The sequence below is a fragment of the Lagopus leucura genome, unplaced genomic scaffold (assembly GCF_019238085.1).
Source record: "Lagopus leucura isolate 7727_CA_CO unplaced genomic scaffold, USGS_WTPT01 Super-Scaffold_100001, whole genome shotgun sequence".
Taxonomy (NCBI): Eukaryota; Metazoa; Chordata; class Aves; order Galliformes; family Phasianidae; genus Lagopus; species Lagopus leucura.
The window spans coordinates 87116375-87134796 of NW_024962262.1; the positions used below are offsets into that span (position 1 = coordinate 87116375).

Here is an 18422-nt window from a genome sequence, read left to right on the forward strand (position 1 = left end):
ATGAAATGCCTTCCTTCTTTTAGAACAAGGCAGAGAAAGTGTGTGAGAAATGTGGCCAATGAGTGCTGCTGTGTGGAGGGCTTCTTTGTTGTGGGGTTCTCATCTGCCTGCTACCTTAAAACCTGCATTTCAGGGGCACTGGAGACAGATACTACTAACAATATCACCCAGAACAAAGGCACATGAGGTAACAGGGTGGTATTGAGGCTGGCGCTGCTTACAACAGCAGGCAGAAACCAATAATCAACTTGAGCCATTTCTCTGTCCTTGTTTTGTCCACATCTCTGACATCCCACTTGCATGGCCAGCACTTGCAAGTAGTATTTGCAGAGCTTTGCTTTGACCTATCATTCATGGCACACAGAGGACTACAGTTTGAAAGTCAAATTCAGCATTTCTTGAGCCTGCTGCAAGGTTTCAGCACAGCTGAAGCATAGAAGCCTTATTTATCAGAATAGAGAAGAGGGCTGATGGGCAAGACAGTCCCAGCTGAGGTTGATCTCCATATCAAAGCCTGAGAATTTGATGCAGACTGTGAGGGATGCCTTTTCCCTCATGGCATTATTTTTAAAAGCATGCCAAAAAAAGACATTTACTATCCCCAGTCTCCTACTTGACATTTAACAGGCTCAAAATTTTATTTTAGGACTGAAATTATCTGACTGGCTCCAGTCCAGGCATGTGCTAGAAGCAGGAGCCCCCTGGCAATTGCTAAGGTCTCATATACTTGACCACAAAGCCTAGGTTTAGGCAGCAAGTGCTGCTCACGTCAAGCAGCTTGAAATAGGGATTGGATTTACAAGGGCCAACCACTACTTTTCTGGGTGCCTATTCAGACTACACAGCTGGTGAGCACTGCAGGATCACAACACAATAACCACCCTGCTCTGAGCATGGCGTTGCACTTTCCTCCCATACTTTCAGTACCGGTTCCTGTTCTCCAACACCAACCAAAGCTGACTCCTGCTAACACTTAGAAAGCACATACTGCATCTCTCACGCCAGGGAGGACAGACCAGTGTAATTGCAGAGTGCAGCTCTGCACATCAGCACTCTTGTCTCATCCTTCATAGGAAGAATAGGGAAAAAACTCTTTATCTTGTGTTGTTCACTGATAGACATATCTATGAAACAGCCAGGGACGGCTACAGCAAGGATCATCAGAGCTGAGCACTTCCTGTTATTTCTTAGGTCTTGATGTCTGCTATTTTCCAGAACTGATATGTTCTCTGCAGCATAAAAACCGAAGACATGAATGCTCTGTGACGTATGTTCAGAAAAAAATGGCTGACTTTTCTCAGAGGCATCAAGCAGAACTTGGGAATGTGCAAATATCCTGTTACAGTATATTGAAACAAACATGAGATACCATAAAAACAGTAGTGACTACTAAAGAAAAGGTGACAGAAGCTAACGTAAGCACTGCCCTGATGAGATTCCCGTTGTGTGGGGTACTACGTGCTCATAATCCTATGCCTACCTGTGCCACCCAACAAGGCAACATTCAGCTCTTTTTACTCAGCTCTTTTTACTCAGCACCTAACCAAGAGGTTTAGCTGGAAAGCCTGACATCCCAGAGGAAACGTTGGTGGACTGCAGCAAGGTCAAAGGCTGCAACTCACAGTTGCAGCAACAAAATGAAGGGCAGCACTGAGATATGTGCCACTTTACTTATACACTGTGATGGGTATCATCTGGCAGCCTTGTCTCCAGGACAGGAACCATGCATCCAACACTTCTCTGGGCAACCTGTTCCCGTGCCTCACCACCCTTATTATTAAAAAAAACTTCCTCCTTATGTCCAGTCTAAAACTCCCCTCTTTTAGTTTGAAACCATTTCCCCTTGTCCTATTACCACAGACCTTGTTAATGACTCTGTCCCCTTCATTTTATAGCCTCACCTTTAGATGTTGAAAGGCTGCTCTCAGGTCTTCCCAGAGCCTTCTCTTTTCCAGGCTGAACAGCCCCAGCTCTCTCAGCCTGTCCTCATAGGAGAGGCGTTTCATCCCTGGGATCATTTCTGTGGCCCTCCTCTGGACACACTCCAACAGATTCACGTCTCTCCTTTACTGAGGACTCCACGTCTGGATGCAACACTCCAGCTGTGGTTTCACCCAAGCAGAGTAGCAGGATCACATCCCTCAACCTGTTGGCCACATGTCTTTGATGCAGTCCAGGAGGGTCTGGAGCCTGCCCTTATGGGTATGGTTTAACCCAATTTTGTAGCCGAGAGCAGAAAAGCTTCTTGCCTCCCACTTGCAAGAGTTAGCTTCCTGCTGCAGTCCCTTGCCTAAAGAACCAAGGTACTGCTGGGCCAGCATCCCCTTGCACTGCCTCAGCTGCCCCAATGCTTGGTGCTGTGGCAAGCGTCACCTCAGTATCAGCATCACAAAGGTGATCAGGAGACTGGAGCACCTCCCCTATGAAGACAGGCTGAGGGAGCTGGGCTTGTTCAGCCTGGAGAAAAGAAGGCTGCGGGGTGACCTCATCGCAGCCTTTCAGTACCTAAAGGGAGCCTACAAACAGGAGGGGAATCAACTCTTTGGAAGGGTAGATAACAGCAGGACAAGGGGAAATGGTTTTAAGTTGAGGGAAGGGAGAGGTAGGTTGGATGTCAGGGGGAAATTCTTTACAAAGAGAGTGATGACATGCTGGAACAGGCTGCCCAGAGAGGTTGTGGATGCCCTGTCCCTGGAGGTGTTCAAGGCCAGATTGGATGGGTCATGGGGAGCCTGGTCTAGCATTAAATGGGGAGGTTGATGGCCCTGCATGTGGCAGGCAGTTGGAGATTCATCATCCTTGAGGTCCTTTCCAACCCTAGCCATTCTGTGATCAGCCCCAGGGAGAGGAAGGCAGCAGCGGAGAGGGACTCAGGAGAGTTTTGTGCTTTAAGGGGACGGAACAGGGAATGCTGCCCACACTCAGGCTGAATGCAGTACCACGGCTCTCTGGGCTGAGGAAGTAAATGAGGATTTGAAACCAAACCCTGCAGCCCCCACGTCTGCTGCAGCTAGGATCACAGCATGGAGAACTTCCCTGCCTAGTAATTCAGAAACCAGCAAGAGGAATCAGGCAGAGGACTCAGGCTAGCAGGATACTTCAAGGAGAGGTCAACTGCAGAGCAGGAGCACAGCTGCAGCATAGGCATCAAGCTCCAAGAACAGCTGGCAGCATTTTGCAGGGCTGCCTACCAGGGAGCTGCCAGCACAGCCTGTGCCCCAGGCTCTGCACAACCATCCTCATGGGCTGAAAAAAGACACCAGACACAAGGAACAGAGTTACAGATACCTACCAAGTAACTTCAGGTGCCAGGTCCCTTGGCCTAGCCAACATGACAGAAGCTGAGCAAGGCCAATGGGAAAGGAGCATCTCAAAAGCACTGTTGCAGTTCTGTTTAGTCTATGGCACAGAAGGCACTGTGGCAGTGATGTTAAAAGAAGAGCCAATACGTAACAGAGAGCCCTGGAAGGTACTGTATGTGACACCTCCTGCATTCAAGGTCTTGTGGCTCATTGACCAGAGTGTTTTTCCTGTCTTCTCTGTACCAAAGGGAGATTTCAAAGGGATGTCAGCAAAGGTATGAGCTGAAGCCCTTTACACCCACTCTTGTCTTTATTCATTCACTGCAGGTACGTAACTTATATTATTAAGTAAACCAGGAAATATTTACCAAATGCAATTTCAAGTAGTAAAAACCCTAAAACAAGCTGCAGAAAGCTAAGCCAAGAACAAGTGATCCTCCCATCATTGCATCCCCTCTGGAGCTGAAGCAGAGTGACCGAGCTCTGGGAGAGGTAGAGATCCCCTGCTCACCCTGACAAGTTACTTCTCCACCCTCATTCCAGAAGATAAAAACAGTCACATTTCTGAGGAGAAACAAAAAGAAGTCTATTTAACTGCCATGACACAAGCAGGAGAGTCAGCTCGAAGAGGCATACTGCACATCCTTCTGCCTATTGCAACAAAATGCTATCTGGACATCTTTTGCTCTGGCAGCTCTCCCCTTCTGCTGACTTTTACACCAGATGAACCAGTTTATCCATTCAGACATTGCTTGAAGAAAGCATGTCCTCTCTTAGCTCCTCAGCTGTCTGACAGAACATTCTCAAGGGCCAGAGGAGCAAGGGGTGTTTGGCCAGAACATGGAGAGTGATGCAGGAATAGTTATTGCAGTCCAGGCATGCACCTTTGCCTTTGGGAGAGTGAGGCCTCTCAGCAGTTTTCTGTAATCACCTGGTACTCACCAGCAATCATGAGGTGCTTACCAGAAAAAAAATCAGGGAGCTTGGTCATCAGACAGGTGGGCTGGTGATGGAAGCTGTGTCAATTCAGAAAACAGCACTGTTAAGGAGGCTGCTTGGCAGTTTGAAATACTACTTGTAGGAGCCAATGGCCTGTTCTGTGACAAAAAAAAAAAAAAGAAAAAAAAGCTACCTGACAAGCCAAACAGATCTATAGGGAAAATTGTTTCATTTTACTTGCCAGTGAAGAAGCACAGGAACTGAGCTGAAGCAGTAGAGAAAATGAAGGATATACTCCTTCCCCCTTACAATTTTTCACATGTGCATGCTTCAAGTCCATCACATCTCCTTTCTGTTTACTGTTCTGTGTTGGACAGCACCAATTCTTCCAACATCAGACCAGTTAATTAATTATATACAGATTATTGTTCTGTTTAGGAGATCACGCATCTGATGTTGAAACCAGAGGGCTGTTCTAATGCACAGCAAAAGAATGAAAAGCTATGTGATAAAACCAGGTAAGATCCACAAGCCCACATTGTCTCAGAAAGACTCTCACTTTTTGATATAACCCATCTGGAAGGCAAGACAACAACAAGCTGCAGTAAAAACAAGTGAACCACAGAAAGACGCAGGTGTCAGTAGTCTATACATTAGTATAGAGTCACTTGAAGAAAAGAGGCCTCAGATCTCATCATCTTCAATCTCCTCCACTGTGTCTCTTCAACTCCAGTTACCTGATGCTCTCCCTAATCTTCTGCAGCTCCGTAGCTGAGTGCTACATAAGCCTGGGTGGAAGAAGTTCCTGACTGTTGTAAACTTTCTTCTTCCATAAGAAAGAGCCCTCCATCCCCCATGACAGACACTCAGTGCCTCTCTCTCAGCTGGGTACGTGGCCTGGGCTGTGGGGGCACTGCTTGCTGCTGTATACATGGCTGTGGAGGAGGCGTCTGCTGCACACAGGTCTGCTGGGGGATAGGGTTGGATGGTGGTTGAGGGAGCTTCCGCATTGCCATCTCTGTGTCCACTTGGTGGATCTGCATCCTTTCCTCATCTGCAACAACAGGAGGCCACAGCAGTCAAGCACCTACTTACATCTAAGCAGGAGGCAATGTTCTTACTGAAATCCAACAGCAAAGGAAAAGAGTTTGGACCATAGAATTAAAAATATATATATTGGTCTTACCTGCAAGGGCACTGTCACTTTCAGGTTGTCCTGCAAACAACTAAAGTCACTGTCATTCACACACTCAGGCAGCTCTCAAAGTTTTGCAGCAGCCCCAAAGCAGAGGTCAATGCACCTGAAGACACTACTGCCTTCTCTGGTCACTGATAGACACTCTCAGCCTGAGCTTCTCTGTTCTTTTTTGGATACTCTCTATGCAGAGGGCAGTGAGGCGCTGCCCAGAGAATCTTTGGTACCCCATTCATAGAGGTGCTCAAGGCCAGGTTGGATAGGACCCTGGGCAGCCTAAGCTGGTGGAGGGCAGCCCTGCCCATGGCAGGGAGTTGGGACTGAGTAAGATTTAAGATCCCCTTCAACCCCAGATATTCTATGAAATCGGTCACACCCGCAGGTAGCAACACAAAAGCCCTGCTCTGCCACTGTCTGCCATGAAGATTTCCAGGGACTTGGAAATTGCTAGCATGAATTTTCCAGCAGGTAGAATTAAATTCATGCCATCTTACTCTTGATCATTAACTCATCATTTGTGATATGCCAGTCATTTTAGCTTAGGATTGAAAAATTTACCTCTTGGGGTGCTGAAATAACCTTACACACCAACCTGTTTCAAAGAAACCAGCCACCTTATTTTAGTTCTTATCATCCCAGATTTCCCTCCTTTCTTTAATCCAGACTCAAAAACTGAGGAGGTGCTGTCACCGCACTGAATGGGGTAAGCTACTCCCTTGACAAAGAACATCAAGAATAGCCATATTGAAAGGCAAAGTTCTAGTGGCTTTGCTCACACTGGCATTTTGCTCATAAGATGTGCCAAGTCTTCTAAGGCAACATCCCATGGTTGCACTGTTATGAACTCTCCTAGAGGACAGGGAAAACACTTGCCCAGTCCTTGTGGTGATGCCTCAGGGAAAGTGAGGGGGCCATAATGAGTTAGCCATACTGAAGTTCTACCCTCAGCCATGGGAAGCATCATGCTAACCTTTGTTGTCAGACTGACCACAGGCACCTTTAAGGTATCAGCTGGAGTTTCTTTCAAACATTACCCTTTTTACTTTGACAAATACTGCTGTGCAACGGAATGTCTTCTCACATTTTGTAGTTCAAGCACTCACACAGAGCCTAGGTGCTACTGAAGATCATACAGCAAGTCTGACAAGCATGTGGGTGTAACAAGCCTTCAATACCAACATGCTGCCCCAGCTCAGAGTGATCTTCCCTCATACTTGAGCTTCCTCTTCTGAGTGAGCCAGCCAGCTCTTCCTGAGTGTCAGCTCAGCATCCTCTGCACACCTAAACTAGGGGCAATAACCAAGCTGCAATCCCAGGCAACAACTCTATTAAGAGTGAGCCTGCACTGAGAGGTAACTCTGGCAGCATATTTTCTTAAAGAGGCTTGAATTCTGGACAACAGATGAGAACTCTGCCCATAGACTTTTTAAGCGCCTCAAGCTGGACCTCCAGTGTTGATATGCCTCCAGCAACACTGTTTTGCAGAGAGAAAAAGTGCCAAGAGATGCTTGAGGAAACCCCCTGAAAAGTTGAGTTCTTGCCCTCTCCTTATATACAGTGTTTCCAAAGGTGACTAACAATGTCAGAGATCCTAGTTTTATACTGTATAAGTTTACTGAAAAAAATCTCCTGACAGATATTTAATTGTATGTTTAGCCCCATGGATGTTCATGACAGGTGGCCCTGGCCAAGGATTAGAGCAGCCTTTCTTTCTACATAGATAAACAAGGGCTTGAGAACAAAAAGCCTTTTGTTCAAAGTATATGTCTGAAACCAAGACTGACAATAGCAGCTGATGCACTGAGATTCACTACTTGCCAAAGATGAGGTGGCTGGACAGAACTTAAAGCCTTTGAATACTTACCATCATCTTCAAGCCTATCTGCTTTTTTCTTCCTGATGCAATAAATAAGCAAAATCACAAAGACAACAAAGAATACTGCACCTCCTGCTATGCATGAGATGAGATAGAGCTCCAGCTGGCCTAGTTAAGAGAATAAAGAGGATGTTAGAGGAGAAGAAATAGCTTGTGTAACACCAACCTAGAATTTTGTATCTTCCTGCCATTGAAATGAAAGCAGCACTAGTTAGAGAACCCACTCCTCTGCCCTTTCTCTGTACACAGAAAAAAGTTGTTGGTCCTCACTGCAGTGTGAAACAATGTTGAAGAATACTGCAAAAACTCTCTTGGAGGAAAATCGAAGCAACCATGCATATCCACTGGTAGCACACAGCCACCACCTTTATAGGTATGAGCATGGAGAGGAAGAAAACAACGTGCAAGTCATTTTCCCCCCATAAGGGTGTAAATAAAGAGCAAATACCCTGAAAACAAGAAGATCCCAAGGCACATTTTTCAAGAAAAAGCTTTTAATTTTTGTTGTGGTAGCTTACCCTCTTTGGTAGCTTTATGCTGTCTTACTGTAATGGTCTCTGGCTATAATCCCTCAGCAAGCATCACTTGTTTCTATACTACCTTTATCCCTTTAAAACAAAAAGGGAAAGATGTTTTCTGCCTCTCACAGACTGCTGCATGCAATCAAAACCCAGCATCAGCACTCACTACTGCATACAGGGAACCATGGCTGCTTGTGGGTTCCAGATCAACCTTGCAGATAGACACAACTACTTGAAGTGCTGTAGCTGAGTCCTAGCTGATTCTGGTAAAAGTGGACTTCTTACCTGGACACTTTATTTCCTTCTCAGTTGTTTTTTTGCTGACTTGATTCTTAACAATACATCTGTATCTCCCACTGTGTCGAGTAGTAAATTCCACCTCTGTTACATTCGTTTGTGATTTATTGATTTTATCTTGAGTCAATTCTATTGTAAACACCTGGTTCTCAGTCTTCTTCACTGTACATTTCACATATAGGGTTTTATTAATGCATTCAGCATTGAGGATTGGCTGAGGGACAGGCTCTGAAAAAAATAAAGGACAGACAGATCTGATGATGTTTCTCCTTTTGAAGGTCTCCATTGTGAAGCAGAGCTAGGAATTGCAGTGATGGAGTAGCACCACCTAATGAGACCAGAGAAGAATAAGAACAAATCGGACTTCCACTGCAGAAGCAACTCAGCAGTTATAAAGAAAATGTCATCTATTAGCCTACATTTTCATCCTAACACACTTTTGATCTTTTTGTCTCTTTCCATTCTCTCCTCAGTTCCGTGGAAGGTGTCTCTTCCTCAAACAAAGTGGAATTGTTTGTGCCAACAAGAGTAACTACACTGTATCTCCTCCAGAACCCACTGTTACCACAGCATTGCCATGATTTGAAATCTGATTTTTATCCCCCGTTCTGCTTCTGAATAGAAATATCTGTAGTTAACATCATAAGTGCATTTGACTTACAGCTAGTTAACCATACTAAGCACAACCTGAAGGGATAGAATCATAGAATCATTAAGGTTAGAAAAGATCACAAAGATCACCCAGTCTGACCGCCAGTGCATTCCCACTAATCACATCCCTCAGTGTCACATCCACACTGTTCTTGAACACTTTCAGTGTCAGTGACTCCACCACCTCCCCAGGCAGCCTGTGCCACTGCCTCACTGCTCTGAGGGGAATTTTCCACCCATTTTATAACTTCCTTGACTAATTTGGGGAGAAGCCCCCAGTGTGGAGCTCCAACAGATCTGGAGAGCACCTAAAAGCACTTCAGCAAAGGAGAGCTGCGTTACAGAGCCAGATGATCTCCAGGCTTTTCCTGGCTCATGGCCATGGGAGAAAGTGGTGTTCTGGGGCAGAGGATGTGAATAAGGAAGGCTGGAGACAGCCCTATAACTCCTGCCCCAGTGTTCTGGTACAAATGCAATTAGCTCTGATCTGCCTGTACCCATCAGAAGAAATTTCCTCCAAGATAGAACAGCTACTTATGATGCTTTATGCATTGCCAAAGGCACTCAGCTTGCATGACAGCCACAGCACGAAAACACATCACAACAGAGAACAGAACAAAACAGAGCACTCGGCTCCAAGGAGGCTATGACAGAGGGAGCTGATTTCTATCTCTCTGTGTCCTACAAGGAACTATTTTTTGGTGCTGGATTCTCTGACACTGATGACAGGGAAAACTGACAGAGGCATCAGATGGAAAAAAGCTCTATTCCTACCTTCTAAAGAGCCACAAACTAGGTGCACACTATAACAAGGAAAGGCACCTCCCTTCCCTCATTAACCCACTCCCCTTCTGCAAGCTGTAGGGCATCTTTTGGAGGAAAGCCCTTGTGTGAAACACCAGAGTACAGGTCATGTTGGTGTGATGGTGTCACCATCTCAACTATTTCTTTCTCTTCAGAACAGCTGTCTTTCCAACTCCAGTAGCAGTATGTGAACTGGATGACAATTGATACTAGCACCCAACTGAAGGGTTTTACTCCCACAGCTGTGTACCAGCAGTAAGGCAAGATCTCTGCTGCAGAGTAGGGAAGCGATGCAGCACATGGTTAACTTGCTATCTATTACCTTAGCCTGGAATTAAACTCAGGTAACCCTAATGACAGTTCACTGCCTTAAAGCATGAATAAGGCCCCAACGACTTCCTTAATCTGCAGGCAGTTCACAGTGAAGGCCTTTAACAAAGTGAGACATCCTTGGATTGGTATGGAGAGAGCAAGAACTCACCCAAAACGATGAGCACTATTGTTTCATTTGCCTTCAGCTTTCCATTCTTGTCATATGCAGACACCTTGTATATCCCACTGTCTTCTTTCACCAGCCGCTCTATTCGGAGAGTCCCATTGAGGAGCACCTTGCACCTACACTGCGTCTTCTCCACATAATATTTAATTTTTTTGTCTTTCATCTGAAGCAGCCTCTCATTGTCTCTGCTCCACAATATCTCGTGCGTGTTTTCAGCAGTGAAACTGAGTAGAGCTGTCTCATTCACTGCCTTGTAATTTATGGTACTGGTACCTACAAAGATAAGCACAATCCATCTGTCAGTTCATCCTAAACAGTCCTTACTGCCCTGCTCACCAACCACAGCCATAGAATCAAAGAATGCTTTGGGTTGGAAGGGGCATTTAAGATCATCTAGCTCCAACCTCCTGCTAAAGACAGGGACACCACCCACTAGAGCAGGTTGTTCAAAACCCCATCCAGCCTAGTCTTGAATGCTTTCAGGGAAGGGACATCCACAACCTTATTGGACAATCTGTCCAGTGTCTCACCACCCTCACAACGGTGAGGTGAGATCCTTCCTAGTATCTAGTGCCATGATCCAAAGGGTTTCATTTTCCACCCACTCAGATTCTTAAAGCCTCTCTTCACATTTTTTTCCAATACTCCAGATCTCCCCTTGTTTGTTTGTCAGCTCATCAGTACCCAAATTAATTCTGAGGAATTTGAAAGTCACATTTACAGAAGCAGGCTTTATCCTGTGGATGATTTATTCATTGTGATTTTGACTGCTGAGATTCTTGGCTGCCTGTGGACTCCACTGTAACATGACAGAAAGCACAACAATAACAGTAGACCAGCAAGATCCCAGGCCAGGGAAGATCCACTCAAATACAACAGCAGTAGGCAAAGAAAAATAAGAAAGGAGCAAGCTACCTTTAGAAAACCTGTAAGGTCCTCAAATAGACAGAGACCTCCAGATGAGATGCTCTCACCTCCACTTCCAGCCCTTAAATGAGATCTGGGAAGGGGTGGATCCTGCCTCCACCTTCTGGTCACTCAAGTGAGCTCCCACCAGGTGCTCAATCACTGCTTCAAGCCCTGACTTAGCCTTTCCTCTAAATTCACCCCTCCTGCAAATAAGGTCATTTGGGCAGGCTTAGCTCTTGGCACAGGCTGATGTGCAGAGCAATCGTTGCTGTCATTATTACGGTGAGCGGCAAGCTTGTGGAGGCCTTGGATCGTGGGGTCACTTCAGCAGCAACAGTGATGGCAACAATGATAAAAACAGCGGCCTAAAAGAGGTGTCTGTGTCAAGAAGTGAGCACATGACACCAAACTGGAGGAAGATGCAGGTATGTAAGTCGCAGTGCTGCTCCACAGTGCATCTACCCCATGTTTCTAGCACAGCATCACAGTATGGGAAAGCAAGGGGGAGAAACAAACAGCTAACCACAGCCTGCGAGCTTATGAGGCACAGGCGATGTTGGGAGATAAGCAAAGACCAAAAAAAGGCCTTTTCTCGTGACAGGTGCCCTTTGATTGTACATCCCCTCTGCAAAATAGGCGAGAGGAGGGGCACTGCACAGCAGTGCTGCCAGGACTTGGCACTCAGAGTAAAGGTGATAGTCAGAAATGGCTGTGGGAAGTAAAACACATCATCACTTCAGGACGTCATTCATTCTTCCCTTTGTGCCTGGTCCCACGCCCTTCATGCTGCAGGCTGCTTTGCAGCCCCTGAAGACATGGCTCTGGGGAACCGTGCTTCTGGAGGCATGTTTTGACATAGAATCATACTGTCATTAAGGTTGCAAAAGAACACTAAGATCACCTATCCCCACTACGCCCACCAACCCATGTCCCTCAGTGCCACATTTACGTGGTTCTGGAACACATCCAGAGATGTCACCTCAGTGTGGCAACGCCTGCACCCCAGCTGCCAGTGGAAAAGTTGTAGAGGAGATATTAAAAAGCATTTAGAAGTGTGAGGTGGAATATGTTCATTACTAAAAACTTTCATTCTGAACTGCAACTTGTTCCTTATCTATATTCATTCCTCTTTCATCTGTAGGATAAAACCGATGGGCAGGTGGGGGATTTCCTCCCAAATACCAGAGAGAGACGATTCTGCTCTAACTTGACAGATTTCAAGCAGTTTTTCCTACAGACAATGCTGTGCTTATGCACTTTTTACTGTAGTGTATAATCCATTATTCCACAATGATAAACTACAGGGGCAACTGAAATCCAGTTGCTGTTTCAGCAAACTAACAATATTAGAGATAACCAAAGAGTCAAAATATTTTGTCTCTGCTACAAGGAAGTGAATACTGATGTGTTTCCACCCCAGACTGAGGCGAGGTTCTTAGTTCAGTATCACATGAGGCATTTGATGCATCAAATGAAACATTCTGCAGCCATGCTGTCAGTCTGGGCAGCAGCTATCTTCCACAGACATGGCACCATGGGTTGGACCCAAATGGTTGGGTCCCAGTACCTGTCTCTGCTCCATCACAAGTAGTTAGAGCTAGGAACAGGATGCCTTTGCGTAACAGATGCGCACATTTATATTTTCTATCCAAAAGTATGGAGAAAAACATCTAAGTTTTCAAGGAAAATCCGGTGGCATCTCTAAGGACTGACTGCCACGACACATCCCGAGGGAGATCCCATGGATCTAATGGAAAGCAGAGGATTCCACACATGTGATACTACAAATCTGCTTAACTGAGGAAATGGCAGTTCTGCTAATGTCAGTTGAAATGCTCTTCAAGAGGCAGAAAGATCAGAGCTGGCAGCGTAGAGCCCATTTGCAGCCACAAGGAAAAGTCAAAAAAAAAGAAAAAGTTCCAAAAAGTAACATTAGAGAAGTAAGGAATCTTCTGTTTCACTGCTTCAGGTAAATCTGAAACCCATTTTCCATTCAAGGGAATGAACTTCATTTCTGTTTGGGAGGAAATACATCACATGCCAAACAGAAATTCCTTATTCTCCAATTAATTTTGTTCTGGAGGAAGAAGAATACAATCAATCTATAGTGGAATGAACAGAGGAAAAAATATCTGTGTGTAGCTGTGTTGTTAACTCATAGATTAGAGAGAAGAAGACACCTTAATTAAGTTTTTAGATTAATACTTTAAAAATGAGAGCAGTGTAAGCAGGCATTTGCTTACTGTTCTCGCATCCTATCCTTGAGCTCCACTGATGACACTGAGATACTACACACTTTCTGTTAATATTTAGGGAAGAATATAATTTGCACTTTCAGAAGATTTGCTCATCATTGATAAGAAAAGGTAACTACATGTAATAATGGCTGTGCACAATGCACCATGAAGTAGATCACTAATGTACTACAAGCTACCTCAAAGGCAGAGAGAAAATTGCATGCTGATATTTCTTGTTACACACGTGTCAAATTATAGCTCATTAACTTAAAACCAGAGCTGTTTACAGCTTACTGTTATAATAGAAATGGGAAATTCGGGTCTTGCCCTCTTCTCCTGGATGAAAATGAAATCAAGTAATAATATGCACAACTCAGAGACTCTCCAGTCACCTCACCCATTGGGAAAATGGAACTAGTTTCTCATCAGTAACATCCCACCAAGTTGTAAATTGTTTAAAGTCAATTTTAACAACAGTAGCACATACAAAAAAAAGTTGAAGATCTTAATGAAGACTTACATTTTGCTTTGGGAAACAAAAGCAGCAAGCACTTGACAAGGAAAATCCTCCCGAAGTTCATTTTCAGGATCCAAAAAACCCAGTGCCGCCTTGCCAAGGGCAGCTCCCAGCAGGTGAAAGGCTCTTCTGCTGAAAGCAGCGGCAGTGCTTGCACAGCCTGTGCCCTCCTCCCAACCTCCCGCCTGCACTCGAGCACTTCTCGTTTCTCGCCAGACACCCAAAGCAGCAGCAGCAGCACCTCCTGAAGGCTGTGCTGTCAGGATGGGGCAGCGTGCTGCAATGGGGACAGCATGACAAATGTCCCTCCTCCTACCTCCCTCCAAGATCTGCCCACTCAGCTTGAGGGCCAGAGGGCCCTCGTCCTCTTCAATGTCCATCTGAAGAGTTCAGCTCCACTATCCATGTCATCTTCCATATGGGACAGATGCTCCCTTGGGGCAGGGGTGGTGGGATACCTTCTGCTCCCCTGTGGCCCACTCAGTAAAGAGGGTACAATAAACCCAGTTCCCCAGTGGGGAAACAGAAACTGATGGCTGCCGGGCAACTTGTGGAAAAGAGACGTACTTCCCTTGGAAAGTATTAGATCATCTTCACATCAGTGTCTGTCCTGCAAGGAGCTGGCCCACTGCCACACATGGGAGTCCTGCAGGCATGGCCATCCATCCAAGTGAGCCATGGAAGAAGAGCGGGCTTGGAACAGTATGAAAACATGAAAATACTGCCTTGGTCTATCCAGAAACTAACTCCAAGGCTGGCTGATGTTGGAAAGATTGTGAGGAAAGAAGATGGGAGGAGGGATGGGAGTTAGGACCAAAACCATGTGAGAAGCTAATAAATTCTTTATTTCAGTTTCCAACATGAAACAGATGGTGTGGGGAGGACTTTGAAATGTCATCCCAGGACAATCCCTTTACAATGGTGGTCGCTGAAATCTTCCAGATTTTTATTGCAGATGTAAGCCAAGAAAGAAACAAAAGATACGGCACAAGAAATGCACAGTATTAGATAAATCATTCTCATTAATTCATATGATTCTCTTTCCTTAACATTATAGGAAGGTCTTCTAAGACCCTTTCCTTTCTCCAGCTTTGTCATCGTTTTAACGACTCTTCAGCTGGTAGAAAACAACGCTGTTTGCACAGAAGGAAAAAAATAAAAATACCCAATGGAAAAAGCACTGAGGCCACAGTCAGTATTACTGATCCCCACATTATGTTCCCTACATAGCTGTTCTTCCTTCTCTTTGTTGTTTACTCACAAAGAACACACAATGGAGACACATATGAAATAAGAGGAAGCAACGGCTGCAAGCTGAAGGTTTCGTGCTTGACTTCCACTTTCTGTGGGGGAAACCAGACTGAGGGCATGGAAGATGCCCAGAGACAAGCAGTCTGTTCAAGGACTTCCAGCCAGAGCACCAACAGGATTTTGGGCAAATGCAGTAAGCATATCTTCATCCCTCCTGCTTTTCTTGCTGGGTTCACTGAGCAGGACAAGAGAAGCCTCTGACATGCTGAAACCAATGTCCATATTCTGCTTAACATTGTCTTATATTTGGCTTATATTTTTCCCCAAGCTACCTCCCACTTCCATAAGGCCCCTGCTCCTTGTCTACATGTTCTTACTGCAAAAATGCTGAGAGAGGGGCTGTTCCATTGCTCTGGGTACAGACCGAGCCATGATGCTGCCCTGCTCTCTGCATAAGGCTGTTGTGGAACTGCAAAGATCTGTGACAGAAACAAGATTGACATGAATGACACACAAATGGAAAAATGTCTGTCTGTGAAAGAGAGAGAGAAAAGAGGTATCACTCCAGCAGCAGAACAAGGCTTAAAATATGCCCTGTATTTGTAATTGTCATCCAAAATCTGGGAAGAAAACTCTCTAACTCCAATGTGATGTTAGAAAGTGGCAGTCCTTTTATTCCTCATGATACGTACCAGGTGATTTGACGAGGAAGAGCACCATCTCAAAGTTCAAGTTCTACATTTCAACTGTTCAAACACACATATGCAGTACAAATATTCATTCTTTTTCAAGAACTCGTTAGTATATGCTAATGTCCCTTCGGGCATGCTCAGTGGTATCTCGGGTGTTCAAGTGCCCACCTACTTCTTCCCCATTTTCTACCATCAGTTTCATCACTGAGACCTTTTGGCTAACTTTCATCTGCTTTTCCCCAGTTTGGAAAATTTCCATTGCTTATTACGGCATAGTGAGCAACCTTTGAAATGATGTATGTGGAATAGGAGGAAGCTGTCCTTACACCTTTTGAGGCAAAGGATAAAAGTATTCTATTATGTCCTCAGTACAAAATCATTGAGGTAAACAAGACTGCTCACCTATTAAAGTTGAAATGGAAAGTTTTAGAACTATCATTCATAGATTCCTTTTGCTAAACTAATATGTTGGTTCTTAAACCAATGGACTACTCCCTTTTGCTAAACAAACCAACCTATATCATCATGAAGGACACTACTACCACAGAATGGCGTTTTTGTCATGCCCAGTGTCTGCACTCTTGTAAAATCACAGAGCAAATGACTCGGCATGGCAGCGCCTACACCCTGTTCTAGCCACCAAACTTTTCTCTGTTAGAGCAATGGTAGCAAGGCACGGCCAGAAAAGGAAATGCCTCCCAGTGCTGCAGTGCTGGTCTCATCTTCAGCTAGGCCCGTAATCCTGCTCATGGTGATGGGTTCTTGGTCATCATATTGCTAAAAATCTCCAGTAGATGTGAGGGCCAAATGCAGCTCCATACAATGCGCTGTTTCTTTGCAGCCACTGCTGCCTTTGCCGTATTGTTTCCACTGCAAAAGCCACAAAGTGCTTTTGTTGCTTACTTTCTTTTTCACTCTGCTGTTCTTTGTAGCACGCTAACCAGTTTCCTCTGAGTTTCCTCTCAGGGAATGTAAGCATCATACTTACATTTCCATAGAAAGGTGAGAGACTCCCATACATTTGAAGGCAACATCTCAAGAGACAATGCGTTGCTGTTCCCACCTCTAATTCTTCAACCTAGTGATAAGCAAATAGATGTTCAAGCCTGAGGCATGAAAAAAAGAAAAAGCACAATGACACTTGATCTACTAGAAAGAAAAAAAAAGAGTACAAATACACTTAGCATGCTATTCTCAGAAAAGACTACATCCAGTAAGGCAGTGTGAATTTTTAGTCCATCTGCTAATTTACACCATCTCATCTGGTAGGAAGCTGAGGCTGGGGCAAGAGGCATTCAGGTGGTACTTGTTACACTTCTCTCATAGTAGAGTCAAACACCTCGATCTCACCTGCATCTGAGAACCTCACCATGAAAGAGGACAGCACTGCTAATTTACTCCTACACATTTTTCACAAAGACGGGCCTTTACTTACACAGAGTTTGTAAGAAGAGTGATCTTGACTAAAATAAAAAGAAAGTTGTGGCCAAAAGTTTGGTGGGCACAGTGGCTTGGTGACTTGGAGCCCAAGGCTTTGAGTCTGTGACTAGCAAACTGAGAGCGCTGCTTTGCCCATGCGCAGTGGAAATATTCCAAAAACAGCATCATATCCTGTCAGTGTTGAAACAGCTGCCAGACAAAACTTGTTTTTATCTTTCTCTGAAATAAGGTAAACGTAAGTTTTCTAAGACAGATTTGCACAGAAATCAGCCTTTGGCTGATTTTCTGAAGAAAAATGTCTCCCTTGCTATTTCCATAGCACCACACGATCAGTCCCAGGTCCTCTCTTTCTCACATTCATTTTCTTCCTTTCTACCTATAAAAATGTGTTGACAGCTAAACCTCAGAAAACAGACCCAGTTTAAGTCTGGTCTGAAGAGACACAACTGCTTCAGAAAGCGCAGTCTGACAACCTGCAGTTCACAATAATGACCTTGGCCAAGAATCACAGAATCACAGAACTGTAGGTGTTGAAAGTCCTCTGGAGATCATCCAGTCCAACCCCCTGCTGAAGCAGTTCCCTACAGCAGGTTGCACAGGAAAGCATCCAGGTGGGTCTTGAATATCTTCAGAGGAGGAGACTGCACCACCTCTCTGCGCAGCCTGTACCAGGGCTCTGTCACTCTCACAGTGAAGAAGTTCTTCCTTGTGATTGTATGGAATTTTCTGTGCTTCAGTTGCCCCTTTTCTTGCCACTGGGCACCACTGAAAAGAGCTTGGCCCCATCCAATGACTCCTGCAATTTAGATGTTTACAAACAGCGATAAGCCTTCTCTCCTCCAAGCAGAACAGTCCCAGGTCTCTCAGCCTGTCCTTGTACAAGAGGTGCTCCAGGCCCCCAGCCATCTCTGTGGCCCCCCACTGGACTCTCTCCAGCAGTTCCTTGTCTAGAACTGGGAAGCTCAGAACTGGACACTGTAGCCCAGATGTGGCCTCCCCAGGGCAGAGCAGAGGAGGAGGATTGCTATGTCTTAACTACAATACATTCCTTAGTCACCAGAGAGATGACTAACAAGGTATGGCTAAGCATTCATTTGTCCAGCTGCACGGATGCATCCACTGCCTGGCTTTGCAGATCTTGCTTTGTGACAGATACAGAGATGACATTTCACTGCTGACAGGCTTTCAGTTCAATGTGAAAATGATGCTACAGTTGCTAGCAGGTTTACTATGATATAGGCATGGTAATGTATGCCGAGGGGGGCAGAAGAGAAGCTGTTCTTAGAAATGCA

General features: G+C 45.1%; 1 protein-coding gene across 2 annotated transcripts; it reads right to left on the reverse strand.

The window, feature by feature from the left end:
• Positions 1-4451: 4451 nt before the first annotated feature.
• Positions 4452-13919, reverse strand: CD2 (CD2 molecule). Of its 2 annotated transcripts, none has more exons than XM_042867546.1 (5): positions 13751-13919; positions 10067-10357; positions 8119-8358; positions 7301-7420; positions 4452-5295 (listed from the first exon to the last, which is right to left on the reverse strand). In XM_042867546.1, the coding sequence occupies exons 1-5, from the start codon at positions 13809-13811 to the stop codon at positions 5108-5110; spliced, it is 900 nt and encodes a 299-aa protein (XP_042723480.1). In that variant the 5' UTR covers positions 13812-13919; the 3' UTR covers positions 4452-5107. The 2 variants fall into 2 exon arrangements, with proteins under 2 accessions (XP_042723480.1, XP_042723481.1); XM_042867547.1 differs by lacking the exon at positions 13751-13919 and adding an exon at positions 11000-11041.
• Positions 13920-18422: the final 4503 nt, after the last annotated feature.

What these genes read in the sequence shown, in the direction of transcription:
- CD2 (XM_042867546.1), bottom strand. Translation starts at nt 13,811, where the DNA reads ATGAACTTCGGGAGGATTTTCCTTGTCAAGTGCTTGCTGCTTTTGTTT. An exon ending in TTTGTTTCCCAAAGCAAAAT is followed by an intron (nt 10,358 to 13,750) that starts GTAAGTCTTCAT and finishes TTATCTTTGTAG; the next exon opens with GTACCAGTACCATAAATTAC. An exon ending in GAAGGAAATAAAGTGTCCAG is followed by an intron (nt 7,421 to 8,118) that starts GTAAGAAGTCCA and finishes TCTCTTAACTAG; the next exon opens with GCCAGCTGGAGCTCTATCTC.